This window comes from Nicotiana sylvestris, chromosome 1 (assembly GCF_000393655.2).
Source record: "Nicotiana sylvestris chromosome 1, ASM39365v2, whole genome shotgun sequence".
Taxonomy (NCBI): Eukaryota; Viridiplantae; Streptophyta; class Magnoliopsida; order Solanales; family Solanaceae; genus Nicotiana; species Nicotiana sylvestris.
The window spans coordinates 9,773,705-9,789,004 of NC_091057.1; the positions used below are offsets into that span (position 1 = coordinate 9,773,705).

The 15,300-nt window shown below is 38.8% G+C and overlaps 2 protein-coding genes across 2 annotated transcripts; both read right to left on the reverse strand.

The window, feature by feature from the left end:
• Positions 1-12,372: 12,372 nt before the first annotated feature.
• On the reverse strand, positions 12,373-12,981 carry LOC138889991 (uncharacterized). The gene has a single exon (XM_070173343.1). It carries the CDS (start codon positions 12,979-12,981, stop codon positions 12,373-12,375), a length of 609 nt encoding a protein of 202 aa, XP_070029444.1.
• A 75-nt stretch (positions 12,982-13,056) lies between these two features.
• LOC138889999 (uncharacterized) lies at positions 13,057-13,917 on the reverse strand. The gene is made up of 2 exons (XM_070173349.1): positions 13,900-13,917; positions 13,057-13,653 (listed from the first exon to the last, which is right to left on the reverse strand). Exons 1-2 carry the CDS (start codon positions 13,915-13,917, stop codon positions 13,057-13,059), a joined length of 615 nt encoding a protein of 204 aa, XP_070029450.1.
• Between the last annotated feature and the right edge of the window lie 1,383 nt (positions 13,918-15,300).

Consider the following 15,300-nt stretch of genomic DNA (forward strand, 5'->3'; position numbering starts at 1 on the left):
TATACTGCTCAATTCTAGAAATCATGCCTATAGGATTAAAATTAGCTCAATGCTAGAAATCATGCCTATAGGATTAAAATCAGTTCAATGCTAGAAATCATGCCTATAGGATTAAAGTCAGTTTTATGATAAAAATCATGTCTAAAGGATTAAAACCAGTTCAAATCTAGAAATCATTCCTATAGGGTAATAATCATCGCACTCGTAGAAATTAAGCTTATAGGATTCTATTAACTGATTCGGAATTCGATTATCACTGTCAATCACTTAGACAATATGCCTATAGGATTGAACAATAATTCCGGACTTATGATTGTGATTTACTGTTATTCATTAACGCATGAAACGCCCAGATATTGTACTGAATTAAAATCAGTAGGCAAATATACGTAGACCCTAACACTCGCATTAAGAACTGACTCTACATATTACTGCTCGCCTGTTCATCACATAGATATCCTGCCCATAGGACTCCAAGATTAATAAAGCCTGCTAAATTAGTTGCGTGCATTTACTGTTTACATGTGGAGGTTAACTTGAGCCCATATCTATCTTTATTTGAAAAGTCCTAATTGTTTTGCTTGTCGCCTAGTATTTTTACAATTCTGAGAACCTTAGGCCTAGTCTAGGACCTTCCTAAATAGAGGTCCCAATGCCTCCAAGACCTTAGGTAAGGGATGAGTAGTGCACGCATAGGCCACGAGTTAGAATCAACTAGAGCACTTTAGGTAAAAACTAAAAGATAGTAATCAGGTAGTAGGAGATGATAGTCTGTGTCCGCTGGATAATATGAGTAACACCCCCATCTTGGGAGAGTTACTAAGTATTATTTATGTTGCATGGGGTGATCCTATAGGTTAAAAAATTTAGGACCCCCCATCCTTATTAAATAGTTTATTCGCTTCCTTAGACTAATTCACATAATTTAAGTTCGCCCGGGACCCACCATTGTTGACCTCGAGGGGCGCCTAACACCTTTCCCTCAAAGTAATTTGAGCCCTTATTCGATCTTTGGTGATGCAAACTGGTATAATCTGAGTTATTTGTTATAGGTGCCCTAACGCACCTTAATCCGTTAGGTGGCGACTCTAACACCAATTCCTTTTCCCTACTCTCTCAAAAAGAGTTGTCAAATGTCGCAACCCGATTTTGCGAGAAAAAGGGGGGCGCGACACCTGTTATCTCTCTATTAGAGCTTAATCACAAACTACATGCTAATGTTGGTGACTTGTTGCCTCAACCTGATAAGTTCAGAAGCCTTGTTGGGAAATTGTTATTTTTAACCCATACTAGGCTAGACATCTTCTTTGGAGTACAACATCTCAGTCAGTTTTTGAAGGCTCCCAAGATTCCCCACATGCATGCTGGTCTTCATATGTTGAGGTATCTCAAAGGTACCCTTGATCTTGGTTTGTTCTACTCTAGTTCTCCTGATTTCTCCGTTCAGGCTCCTTATAAGAATGGTTTTAGTCAAAGATGATAATGACAACCAACATAATCTCATGTCCTTTGCAAAACTACATTCTTAATAGGAATATGTGTCCAATCAATTTCTGGTATAATACCCGAAACCATGGGAGAAAAGGATTCTTAAAACATTATCTACATTAATCTATCAAACATACCTAAAGGTTATATAGACATGATTTCTACAATTTTGAACAAGGCCTAAAGGTTATAATTCCAAAATCATCAAACATAACTGATCATTCACTTTCTACAACACCTAAATAAGATGACTAATCATGGGCTATAACCAACAGAATCATTTTTTCCCCTAAAGGTTTAAAGCATCATAATGAATAAAGTAGATTTTCAAATCTTTAGAAGGAGCAATTCTTATAAGCATGTTCCTATGTTATAAAATAAAAGTCAACAATCAGGACTCCAATATGAACGTGAACTCGCAGTAATTTTATTTTTTTGAAACGCAATAGGCCATATTTTTCTGCCAGCTAAGGAAAGGATTAAATCTTATAAATAATAATGACTTCTAATTTACTACTATCGAATCTGTAGGAAGGATATTGAAGCACAAATAAGTCTCTAACACGTATAGCAACTAGAACGGGAAGAAGATATCCCAAACATGATTTCCAAAACTTCATTTCACCTAGAACAAAGTTTCTGATGAATGAAAAATCTAACATCCTAAGGCGCTATATCTTGAAACCAACAGAACATATATTCACTCTTGTTCAGATTTTATATGGACAGAATATATAATCACCAAAATGAGTCCTATATCATGACCTCTACATAAAAATAAAAATAAAAATAAAATAGCCCAGTACGTATGCTTCTAATAGGAACAAAGGCTCATTATATATCTTAGTACAACAGGATGGGAAGAAAAGATTCTAGAGTTACTAACCTAATAACCTTTTTGTGGGCAGTGAACGGGGCGTCGTCAAAAAGGTCTACGATTTTTTGCCTCTACTATGCAACTCCGAACAAGCGTCAAACTTTGAAACAAATACGGTGATGCCTCTGTTATGGTTAAGCAAAATCAATAGAGGCTAAAAGAAAGAGCTTTTAGAAAGTGGTTCTAAGAAGAGTAACGGGTACAAGGGTCTAAAGCGGCGAGCGAAAGGTGCTGAAAATCTCCACCAAATCTGGTATTTATAGGTGTAAAATTAGGGTTCTTAGTTTGGGCGGGATTTCGAAATTGAGTGAAAGCTATTGAACAATTGAAATTTGAACGTTGATTGATAATAGACTAAATTGTTTAATATAGCCTATGTTTTAGCTCAACTTAAGGATGGTTTACTATTGTAAATGTTCAAATAATGCAAAAAATTGGCTCTAATCATGACTTTAATGTCTCACAGGAGTTCAATAAACAAATGAGGATTTATGATGGTAATCAAGTGAAAAATGGAGTCAAATGACGAAAAGTTGAGCAGCAACATCTTAACAAGAGAAATCCCCACTAGCGCGAGTCATGCGCTGGTCATGCGCTCCCGCGCTAGTTCAGTGATTTGGACAGAAAAAAACTCGATATGCGCGGGATGTGCGCTGGTCATGCGCTCCCGCGCTAGTCCTGTCCGGAAAAGCAATTATTGAGGGGTAAATTGGTCAATTTGGGAGTAATCCACTAAACTACTATAAAGTAAAAGTTCCATTATGGATGATAATCAGATTTTGAGGGGAGTAAGTGCAAAAATACTATTCATCCTTGAGAGAAATGTCATTGAAGATCAAGCTTGGAGCTAAGAAAGAGAAGGACAAACATCATTTTGGATCAAGAGTTTAAAGAGTTTTTTTCAAACTTTCTTCTTGTTGCTTGTTAATATTATGTTTAAAACTTTTATTGTTGATTTTTGTATGATTATGAGTAGCTAAAAACTCTAGTATTCTTGGGTCATGGATGTTAGATAATTATGTTATTTGAAGCTTAGATTGAAGATATTGAATTTATTGTTATGGGTTGTTTATTTGATTCTGCTTCTAATTATTTTACTGCGTAGCTAACAGTGAAATATTATTTACGAATCTTGAATTAAACTTGACAAAGAAAATTCTTGGTTGCATATAGAATCAAATAGAACAAGTTTTGAATCTCGGGCATCGGGTGACAAATTCGCAATTAAGATAGACATATACTTAATTGCCTTGTTTGGTTGAAAAATAGGAGTTGTAAATGCATTCTGCTAATATTAATACCATAGACATATAAGTATTAGTTTAACTTGAATAGATGCATAAGAACTCGAAAGATTCTTATGAATATTATTAACCCTATAATCAATAACCCGGATAATTCAATAAATCCATTTTAAGCTAAAATAGTAGAATAATTTCTAGCAAGTCCATGACCCGGGAATATATTTATCCAAATTGTTATAAACATATTGTGAAATCGGTGTAGTAATTTTGTGTTGAATTATTGTGCAATTATTAAGTAAGTTGTAAATTGGTTCTTTAAATATTTTGTAATAATATAGCATAAATTGATAATTGTTTTAGTCTACATCAGTCGATAAGTTGATCACAATTCCTCGTGGGAACGATACTTTACTTACTACTATATTACTTGTCGATCGCGTACACTTGCGTGAGTGTTTTGGTCGCAACATTGATGTTGCAGAAAAATTAAATGAGCCGCAGAGCTTCTTGATCCGAAATAGCAATGGAAAGTCTGCCATGGTTGAGCAACAATGGAATTTTGTGAGAAAAAGGAAAGGGAGGAGAAGAAAAGTCTGGGTTAGGAGAGAGAACAGGGTTAGCAAATTGAATTTAACTGATGGGATAAATATTGACCATTGGATTAAAATAACGAATGACTCAGATTAGTCTTAGGATAAAACAAGATAAAAATAAAGAAAAATACATAGAATTCTCTAGAAGATGTGGGGTTAGAGTGTGAAGGGTGTGTTAGGCGTGTACTTGGCGTATGTTTTAGACCGTTGGCGCCTATGTGGCGCTGACATGGGGCTTATGTGGAGCTGACATGGAAAAGAAGTAGAGTAGGCGGGCTGGTGGGTATGAGCCTCCGATTTGGGCTATGGAAAGGGCTAAATCTCTTCTTTTTTATATTTTATTTGGGCTTCTTAAATATTGATATGCCCTAGTAGTAAATATTTATATTAAATAATTTGCTAGTATTTAAATAATTACAAATTTATGTTCTAAAAATCTATTTAGTAGATAACCAATAATTTAAAATGGGCATGTAATAAATATGTAAATCACCCGAATAACTATATTACAGATAGGAGTAGGATCAATGCAATGCAGTAAAAAATATTTGTAAAAGAGAATATTATTATTTGATTGACGTTGAATGAAATTAATTGAGATATAAAATCGTCGTCATCGTTGTCGTAGTAGTAGTAGTAATAATAATAATAATAATAATAATAATAAAATAACGATACTAATTAGATAAAATAGTAAAATAAATATTCTTACATAATAAACGATATTAGAAGCTCAAATAAATAATTAGGAAGAAAAGATGGACAAAATTGGATGTCAACAATACCCATGGTACGGAGGATACGGTAGCACTCCTCTAAAAATCCCAGAGCATCATCTGATGCTAGACCATTAAATACAGAAGGTTTGTACTTCTTGAACCTCTCAAGCCTCCGATGTTCATCTTCGGAAGCCGCTGCCCTATCCTCGGGCTGATCTGGAGCTACAGGCTGTACAAGAATAATTTCTGGAACCTGATAAACATGCACTCACTGCTCAGGAGTGCGGGCGGCGGGAGTCTGTGCTCCTCCCCCAACCTAGGATGTGGCTGCAGCAAGGGGAAGCAACCCTGCCTGAGCCAGAGTAGTGTACATGCTCATAAACTGTGCAAGAGTCTCCTGAAGTGCTGGAGTAGTAGTAGTAGCAGTAGGCGTATCTGGTGCTTGGGCTTTGGCGAGATCTGCTAGTGGCTCCTCGGTGGCAGCTCGCGCAGATGCTCTGGCTGCACCGCGTGCGCGTCCTCGGCCTCTACCTCGGCCCCGACCTCTGACAGCTCCAGTAGGTGGCGCGAGTGCCTGATCATCTCTGGTAGCATGTGTCCTCACCATCTGTGAGAGAATAGAAGATAGAAGTTTAGAATTGTGATATAAAAAATCTCGTACAAAAAGGAAACCAAATGAAGTGAAATTTTCCTAACAGTTACATAGCCTCTCGTAGATAAGTACAGACGTATCCGTACCGATCTGCGAGATTCTAATAAACCGGCTTGTGATTCATGACTTCTATGAACCTAGAGCTCTGATACCAACTTGTCACGATCTCAGTTTGCCCTCCGTGAACTATCGTGACGGCATCTAGTCCCTACGACTAGGTAAGCCTAACAATTTACAGAAAAGGGAAAACTACAGATAAAAACTAGAAGAATTGTAGATAAACTAATAAAAACCGAAGATAACAAATATAAAAGTGTTTAAGATGCCGTTCGGCATATACAATACAAGATTTCAAAACCGAACAACTCCCAAAATTCGAAATCCCATGAATCACAAGCTATGAATATGACAAAATGCTCTAACTCCAGAATGTCTAAATCAAAAGAAAATATAGAAGGGCTATCACTACAGGAGATAATGGAAAGGGACTCCCCGGTCTACAGACGCGGCAGATATACCTCGAAGTCTCTGGAGAATCGCCTCACCTCAAGGGTAGTAAGGCTGAGTCGAAGTACCTGGATCTGCACACGAAAAATATGTGTAGGAAGGGCATGAGTACACCACAGCGGTACCCAGTAAATGCCAAGCTTAACCTCGGTCTAGTAGTGACGAGGAAGGTCAGGCCCCTACCGGTCATATACAATAATATATACGGAAAAAAACAATGTTAAAGTAACATAGGGTAATAAGAGTAGCAACAACTACAACAGAGACAAAATAATCACAGAAGGAAATACAGCTCAACACAGAGATAACAACCAGGGATCTCCAAGATACCATCCTTTAGTCCTCAAATATAAAATTTCAGTGGATCTCTCGGGTGTCGTCCGGTAGTCCAACTCATAGTGCGCGAGAATCTACCGGAATCCCCATCCGTAGTCCCAAATGTAAATACCCAGTACTGGGAAATCTACCGGGGTGCAGTCCCGTAGTTCCAATATAAAAGTGCAGGGGATCTATCAGAATACAAATCCGTAGTCCCAAAGTAAACATGCATAAGGATCTCCCCGGATACCGTCCTGTAGTCCTAAAGTAAACACGCAGAAGTAAAACAAAGAATATTCAATTCAGTCCCAATTTCATACCAAGATAAAATAGGTATTTCTAACCTAGCATGCTGCACAAAATTCAAATAAGTCAGTTTGAACAAGTAAAGCAATTAAGTTAATTAAACATGCTTTCCTAAGCTAACAGCAGACTTAAATTGCAAGTAATATAAATAGGGAAGAAAAATACATTTATAATTACTTAAGGAAAATAAGATTTTTCAACAGTTAGCACTTGTACGCACTCATCACCTCACGTACAAGGCATTTCATATATCAACAATACCAAATCCTAAGGGGAGTTTCCCCCACACAAGGTTAGGCAAGCCACTTACCTAGAACGCGTTCAATCAACTCAATACCACATTCTTGCCACGAGTATCCGATTCCGAATGGCCCAAATCTATTCAAAGTAATTGCATAATGTAAATATAACTTCAAGTATCTAATTCTACTAACTAATTCGAAGATAATATGAGAAATTAGGAAAATCATCCAAAAAGCCCCCGGGCCCACATCTCAGAATCGGGTAAAATTTATAAATTCGGAATTCTCACACTCTCACGAGTTCATATATAAAGAACTTACTCTAATCCGACATTAAAATCTTGATCAAAACTCCAAAATTAGGCCTAAGAACTTTTCTAGTTTTTCTCCAAATTTTTACCCCAAATTCGAATTTAAAGGATGAATTTAAGCATAGATTCGTGGAAATTAATCAAAACCGAGTAAAAATTACTTACCCAAAATACCCAGGTGAAACTCTCTCCCAAAATCGCCTATCCCAAGCTCCCAAATCAATTTCTAAGGTTTTAAGACTAAACACTCGTTTCAGCCCTTTTTCTGACCAGTGGAACCGCATCTACGGCTCTGGGACCGCACCTGCGGTCCCGCTTTTGCGTAATGCAAGTTGCACTTACGACTATTCATTAATGGCCAACTTCTGCACCTGCGACTCCCTTACCGCACCTGCGGTCTCGCAGGTGCGTTCGACTTCTCGCACCCGCGGCTTCTGGATCCTCGGCCAAATTACGCTTCTGCGGTCACCAAGACGCCTCTGTGGTGCCGCACCTGCGGTCCCACATACGTAGGTGCGGTTATGACAGATTCAACCAACTTTAAATTTCTCCTAAGTCCAATTCAACTTCCGTTAAGCACCCGAAACTCACCCGAGGCCCCCGGGACCTCAACCAAACATGCCAACCAGTCCTAAAACATCATACAAACTTATTCCTTGAATTACATCAAACAATTCTTAAACCACAAATCACTCTCCAATCCAAGCCTAAAGATTTCCAAAACTTTCAATTTACGCTTTTGGTCAAAAAGTTTATCAAATCTCGTCCGAATGACCTGAAATTTTGCACACACATCACATTCAACACTACGAAGCTACTCCAATTCTTAGAATTCCATTCCGACCCCTAGACCAAAATATCATTATCGAACCGGAAACTTCAAAAATTCAACTATCGGCATTGCAAGCCTAAATAAGCTACGGATCTCCAAAACACAATTCGAATACTCCCCTAAACTCGAAATCACCCAACAGAGCTAACAAAACCAACGAAATTTCATTCCGAGGCCACCTTCACACTACTTCGACTATGGTCCGAATTCAAAAACTTAAACTCTCATCTAGAGACTAAGTGTCTCAAAACACTCCGAAACTCCAAACAAATCCTCCCGGCAACTAACAATAGCAGAAACAAACTCGGGGAATGCAGTTAATCGGGGATCAGGGCGTTAGTTCTTAAAACGACCGGCCGGGTCGTTACAATCTGAGAGATAGTACTTACCATGTTTAGGCAAGTACTAAGTAACACCATAAAGAATCGACCAGTAGCGAAAGGGTGCTAATATGGTAAGGAAATAAGAGGGAAATTCTATTAGAAGGGGGATTAGGAAGGGGATTTTGGATGACGGCGGATTAGGGTTCGTAGGGCAAGAGAGATGAGAGGATATTAGGGTGGCGGACTGGTAAAAATAGGATTAGGGTTAGGGGTTTGGTTTAGTTAAAATGGAGGGGTTAGATATGGGCCATTGATCTCAGAGATCAACGACCACGATTAAAAAGGGAGTTGGGTCGGGTATATTTAGGCGGGTCACAACCGGGTTGGGTAATAGGGTCGTTTGGTTTGGGATGGGGTATTGAGCTAGGTAATTTAGGCTGGTTTGGGTATCCTAGGTCCGAAAATAGGGGAATTTAGGGCTATTAGTTAAATACCCAAATTAATTAATAACATAATTTGTAAAAGAATGATAAATAAAATAGTGAAGATATTATTTGTGCATAAAAATGGTTAACAACAATTATTTATTACTATAAAATCATAAAGAGTTATTTTTTTTGCATAAATAAAATAATCATAAGTATATAAGGGCTATTATTGCAAAATATACAATTTTAGCCTAAAGATGCAAATATAATTATAATAAATTCATAAAAAATATTTAGGGCTTAATATGGATATAAATGATAAATTTAGATAATAAAATCATCATAAAAATGATTTGTGATGCAATTAATGATTAGTTATACAATAAAATATGGGAATAAATTGATTAAAAGATCTTTAAAAATTATGGAAAAATTAGGAAAAATAGTTGATGATGCTCATGCACTATTTTAAAAGTATATATGCATATTTGAAATAAGTGACGGAAAATTGAGTATCAACAACTGCCCCTCTTTAATCGGGAAGGATGAAAGAGTTGTCGGGTAAAGAAATGATGATCGATTTTAACCGAATAAGGTGATTTGGAAGATATAGGCCGTACTCTGGCTTCTGAGCTGCCTACTTATCGTAGTTCTGGATCCAATGGTAGAGTAAGCCAATGGAGTTGTTGCAAGAACGGACAAGATGTTCCAAATATGATTAATTGGTATTTCAAACGGTTATAGGTAAATGAGACTAGTAACGGATGGCGATCGGTTACGTTTGAAGTAATTTGAAGAATATGAATGTTGGATGGAAACAGAGCGAAGATTGCTCCTGTTAGGAGAATGGTTGCTCCTGAGACTACCTGCAAACTCAAAAATACGACTGCATGCAAGTATGTATAGATTATTACGTAAACTTAGACATGATGCAAATTCTCTTTGGACCATGAAGACTGCCTTTGGATGGTGAGGATGACGTCCTTAGACCATGGTGTCCCCGGCCATGAATTATACGGTAAACGATTCGTAGGCCATGAAATGATGTTCTCGGGCCATAAAGATGGTGCCTCCAAACCATGACGCCTTTGAATAATGATGTGCAAGCTTAAGAGATCCTCAAGCCACGACATGGTGTCTTCTGGCTATGAGGATGATGCCTTCGGACTATGACGCCTTTGGACAAGTTGGCTATACATCAACCTATGAAGTGCAGAGACATGATGCTAGAGGTAATAACAAGACAAAGCTTAGTCTTGTTTGGGAGCAGAACTTAGCCCCGAGAGAAGAGGACAATGCAAGGTTTAGAATAGAGCAACACTTATGCAAATGGAGATAGTTCTTAGTCTCATGAGAAGATAGTGCTTAGCCTTATGCAAATGGAGAGGCAGGGCTTAACCTCATGCAGAAATTGAGACATGGCTTAGTCACATGCAAAGAGAGGGAAATGCTTAGCCTTATGCAAACAGGGAGGCATGGCTTAGCCTCATGCAAGAATTGAGACAGAGCTTAGTCTCATGAAAAGAAAAGGCAATGCTTAGCCTTATGCAAATGGGGAGGCAGGGCTTAGCCTCATGCAGGAATTGAGACAGGGCTTAGTCTCATGCAAAGAGAAGGTAATGCTTAGCCTTATGCAGATGGGGAGGCAGGGCTTAGGCTCATGCAGGAATTGAGACAGGGCTTGTTGATACCCAATTTTTCTCTCATATATTTTTAAATATGCATATATATTTTTAAAAATAGTGCACATGTATTTACAAACATGCACAAATATTTCTATAATTTTCTATAATTTTTAAAGCTTTATATCAAGGTATTTTTGCATTTTTTTATTATACAAAAATCCAATAATTATCTCTCGTATCATTTTTATGATGATTCAATAATCCAAATTTATCATTTATGCCCATATAGTGCTTAAATATTTTAATTGCATTTTTTATAATTACATTTGCATTTTTAAGGCTAGAATTGCACATTTTGCAATAATAACAACAACAACCCAGTAAAATCCCACTAGTGGGGTTTGGGGAGAGTAGTAGGTACGCAGACCTTACCCCTACCCCGAAGGGGTAGAGGCTATTTACGAAAGACCCTCGGCTCAAGATAACAGAAAGACAAAAGGGACACAATACTAGTATCACCACATAAATCATAGGAAAAATAGGAACAACATTAAATTCAGAAGAAAGATGCAAAGCAAAAGCGATAGGTAGTAAATATGTCATGCATTGAAAAGCGTAACAGTAAGACACAATATTGCCAATAGATATCTTAGACAAAAATCCTCCCAGGTTAGTCTCATAGAGGTACGAAGTAAGGAAAGATTCAACTACCTCCTAACCTACAACCCTAATAGTCGACCTCCACATTTTCCTATCAAGTGTCATGTCCTTAGAAATCTGAAGTCTCGTCATATCCTGCCTGATCACTTCTCCCCAATACTTCTTTGGTTGCCCTCTACCTCTTCTCGTGCCCTCGACAACCAGTGCTCACACCTCCTTACTGGGGCATCTGGGCTTCTCCTCTAAACATGCTCGAACCATCTGAGCCTCGCTTCCTGCATCTTGTCATCTATGGGAGCCACGTACACCTTCTCCCGAATATCATCATTCCTAATCTTATCCATCCTAGTGTGCCCGCACATCCACCTCAACATCCTCATTTCTGCTACTTTCATCTTCTGGATATGTAAGTTCTTAACAGGCCAACACTCAGCCCCATACATCATGGCCGGTCTAATCACCGCTTTATAGAACTTACCTTTGAGTATCGGTGGCACTCTCTTGTCACATAGGGCTCCAGAAGCTAACCTCCACTTCATCCATCCTACTCCAATACGGTGTGTGACATCCTCATCAATCTCCCCTCCCCCCTAGATAACCGACCCAAGGTACTTGAAGATGCCTCTACTTGGGATGGCATGTGATTCAAGCCTCACATCCACGCCCACTTCCCCCGGCTCAGCACTGAACTTACACTCTAGGTATTTCGTCTTCGCCCTGCTCAGCTTGAAACACTTAGACTCAAGAGCCTATCTCCAAACCTCCAGCCTCTCGTTAACACCGACTCGCGGCTCATCAATCAGAACTATGTCATCGGCGAATAGCATGCACCACCGCACCTCCCCTTGAATATGGTACGTTAATGCGTCCATCACCAGGGCGAATGAGAACGGACTGAGCATAGAATCTTGGTGTAACCCCATTACAAGCGGAAAATGGTTAGAGTCACCTCCAACTATCCTAACCCGAGTATTAGCCCCATAATACATATCCTTAATCGCCATAATGTAAGGAACCGACACCCCTTTTGCCTCCAAGCATCTCCAGAGAACTTCTCTAGGAACCTTGTCATACGATTTATCTAGGTCAATAAACACCACATGCAGATCCTTCTTCCTCTCTTTGTACAGTTCCACCAACCTCCTAATAAGATGTATAACTTCTGTAGTAGAACGACCCGACATGAACCCAAATTGGTTGTCGGATATAGACACTGTCATCCTCACCCTCGCTTCAACCACCCTCTCCTACTCTTTCATGGTATGACCCAGTAATTTGATACCCTTATAATTGTTATAACTCTGGATATCACCTTTGTTCTTATACAATGGGACCACCGTACTCCACCTCCACTCATCCGACATCCTCTTTGCCATAAAAATAACATTAAACAACCTAGTCAACCACCCCAAACCTGCTCTCCCCACGCACTTCCAAAATTTCACCAGAATCTCATCTGGCCAGGTTGCTCTGCCCCTACTCATCTTACGCATAGTGCTCACGACCTCCTCAACCTTGATACGCCTGCAGTACCTAAAGTCATAGTGACTCTCGGAATGATCCAATTCGCCTAGCACAATATCTCGATCCCCTTCTTCATTTAGAAGTTTATAAAAGTAAGTCTGCCATCTCCTCTTAATCTGGGCATCTTCCATCAATACTCTACCGTTGTCATCCTTAATGCATCTCACTTGGTTCGAATCCCGAGCCTTTCTCTCTCTCAACTTGGCCAGCCTGAATAACTTTTTATCCCCACTTTTTTCCCCCAGTTCCTCATACATACGACCATAAGCTGCAGTCTTAGCCTCCGTGACCGTCATCTTAGCTTCCTTCCTAGCTACCTTATACCTCTCCATGCACGCTTGCCTCTCCTCCTCACCTATGCTCCCCACTAACTTCAGGTACACCGCCTTCTTCGCTTCCACTTTACCTTAGACCACTTCACTCCACCACCAGTCTCCTTTGTGCCCACCAGAGATGCCCACCGAGACCCCTAACACCTCTCCCGCAGCCTCCCTTATATAGTTTGCTGTCACTGACCACATAGTGCTCGCATTACCACTGCTCCTCCAAGCCCCCATAGCCAATAACTGCCCTTCCAACTCTTGGTTTTTATCCTTAGTTAAGGCTCCCCATCTGATTCTCGGTCTTTCTCGAGCAGACCTTCTCTTCCTCTTTAACATAATACCAACATCCATCACCAAGAGGCTATGTTGCGTCGCAAGTATCTCACTCGGAATAATCTTGCAATCCTTGCATAGCCCTCTGTCACACCTCCTGAGGAAAAGATAGTCAATATGAGTCTTCACCGCCGTATTTTGAAAAGTAACCAGATGCTCCTCTCTCTTCGGAAAGCTAGAGTTCGCAATCACCAACCCAAAAGCCTTAGCGAAGTCGAACAGCGAGGTACCTCCTATGTTCCTCTCCCCGAAACCGAAGCCTCCATGCACCTCGCCATAACCACCTACGTTCGACCCGATATAACTATTGAAATCCCCTCCTATGAATAGCTTCTCAACAAGCGGAACCTGGCGCACAATCTCATTATATTATCTATACAGAAAATGATTTTCAATATTTTTATAATATTAAGTAATTATTTTAAATCATTTTTATGAACAAATGATATTTTTATCATTTATTAATTATTTTTATAAATTATTTTATTAATTTAAATGGTTATTTAAAATATAGCCCTTTTTTAATTAATTTTTTCGGACCTACCTCAGCCTGATATCCTAACTAGCCCGTTACCTGATACCCATCACCCTAACCCAAATACCTATACCCATATCCGTCCAAATTAAACCTGTCCGACCTAATATCTAATCCTGGCCATTGATTTCAGAAGATCAACAGCCCTAAATCATTCACCCTTCTAAATATACCAAACACCCCCAAACCCTAATTCATTTCTTCCCCCCGCCCGCCGTCTTCTGATCTTCTCATCTCCTCGCCTCTTTCACTCTCAAACCCTAGCTCGCTGTCACACTTTCCCTTTCCATTCATGGGATCTTCCCTTGATTCCTTGCCTTATTTGGCTTTGTTTCTTTACTGGCTACCCGATCTTGATGTTACTTGATTCATTTTCCTCAAATGGCAAGTGAATCTTAAGAGACTCGAACTAGATCTGGTTCAAAGTTTCTCATATCTTGGCTATTTCTGTCTATGTTCACCCCAATAACTGTGAGTACGAATATTTTTGTATCTTAGGGTTTCAAATCTCTGGTTCAAACCAGATTTGGTTCAACTTCTGTTTATTTTTTATGAATTAAAATTTTAATACTTCTGTCTCTATATTTTCTAGTCTTTTTTCTATTATTATTCTTGACCGATCTTGTTTACCCTAGAACTAGAGTTTTGATTTCAACAGATTTTGCAAAAAATATTTTTAACCTTTAAATGTTTCGTTTCTAAATATCTGTTAGGGTATCCTTATTTATTTTTGACTGATTTTACTTATTATATGTCTTTGTATTTCTGCCTATTCTCTTACGGTTCTGATTATTTAACAATTCATTTTACTATTTCTGCCCGTTTGCCTTTAACTCTATCGATTAATTTCTAATTGATTTTACTTACCTAAATTAGGATTTGAAATTAGCCTTTCCTTTAGTAGTGGTGTTTATTTATTCTATTTACCTATTCTTTCCTTTAGCAGTGGTGTTTACTGGCCTAATTTTATGTTCTGATTATTAAAGTCGACTTCTAATTGATTCTGGAATTATTCATTACCTTATTTGACTAATGATTGATTTCATTAACTGATGCTAGCTTGATTTTATGCATGTTAATTGATCTATGCTGACTCTAATTGATTGTTAATTTATTTTTTCATACATTATTTGGGTAGGACTGGTTCATTACCTTATTTGTCTACCTCATTGAGCATTATTTAAACACTTATCCTTTCCCCTCTAGAACAACACTCGACCTCTCCTATTCTCACTACTAAACTTAAGCTCTCTCTCTTGGTCTTGTTCTGATTTCTTCACTAAGTGGCTATTGTTTGGCTGGCTGAAAGCCAAGGCCAAATTATTCTAAAACTTAACTATTACTACATCTTAGAAGCTTTGCCAACCATGCGACCGCTGAGCTGCTCACAGGAAATAACCCACCCGAGGCCGTGCTAGAGGCCGAGGTAAGGGCAGAGCTTATCCCAGAGCAGCAGCACC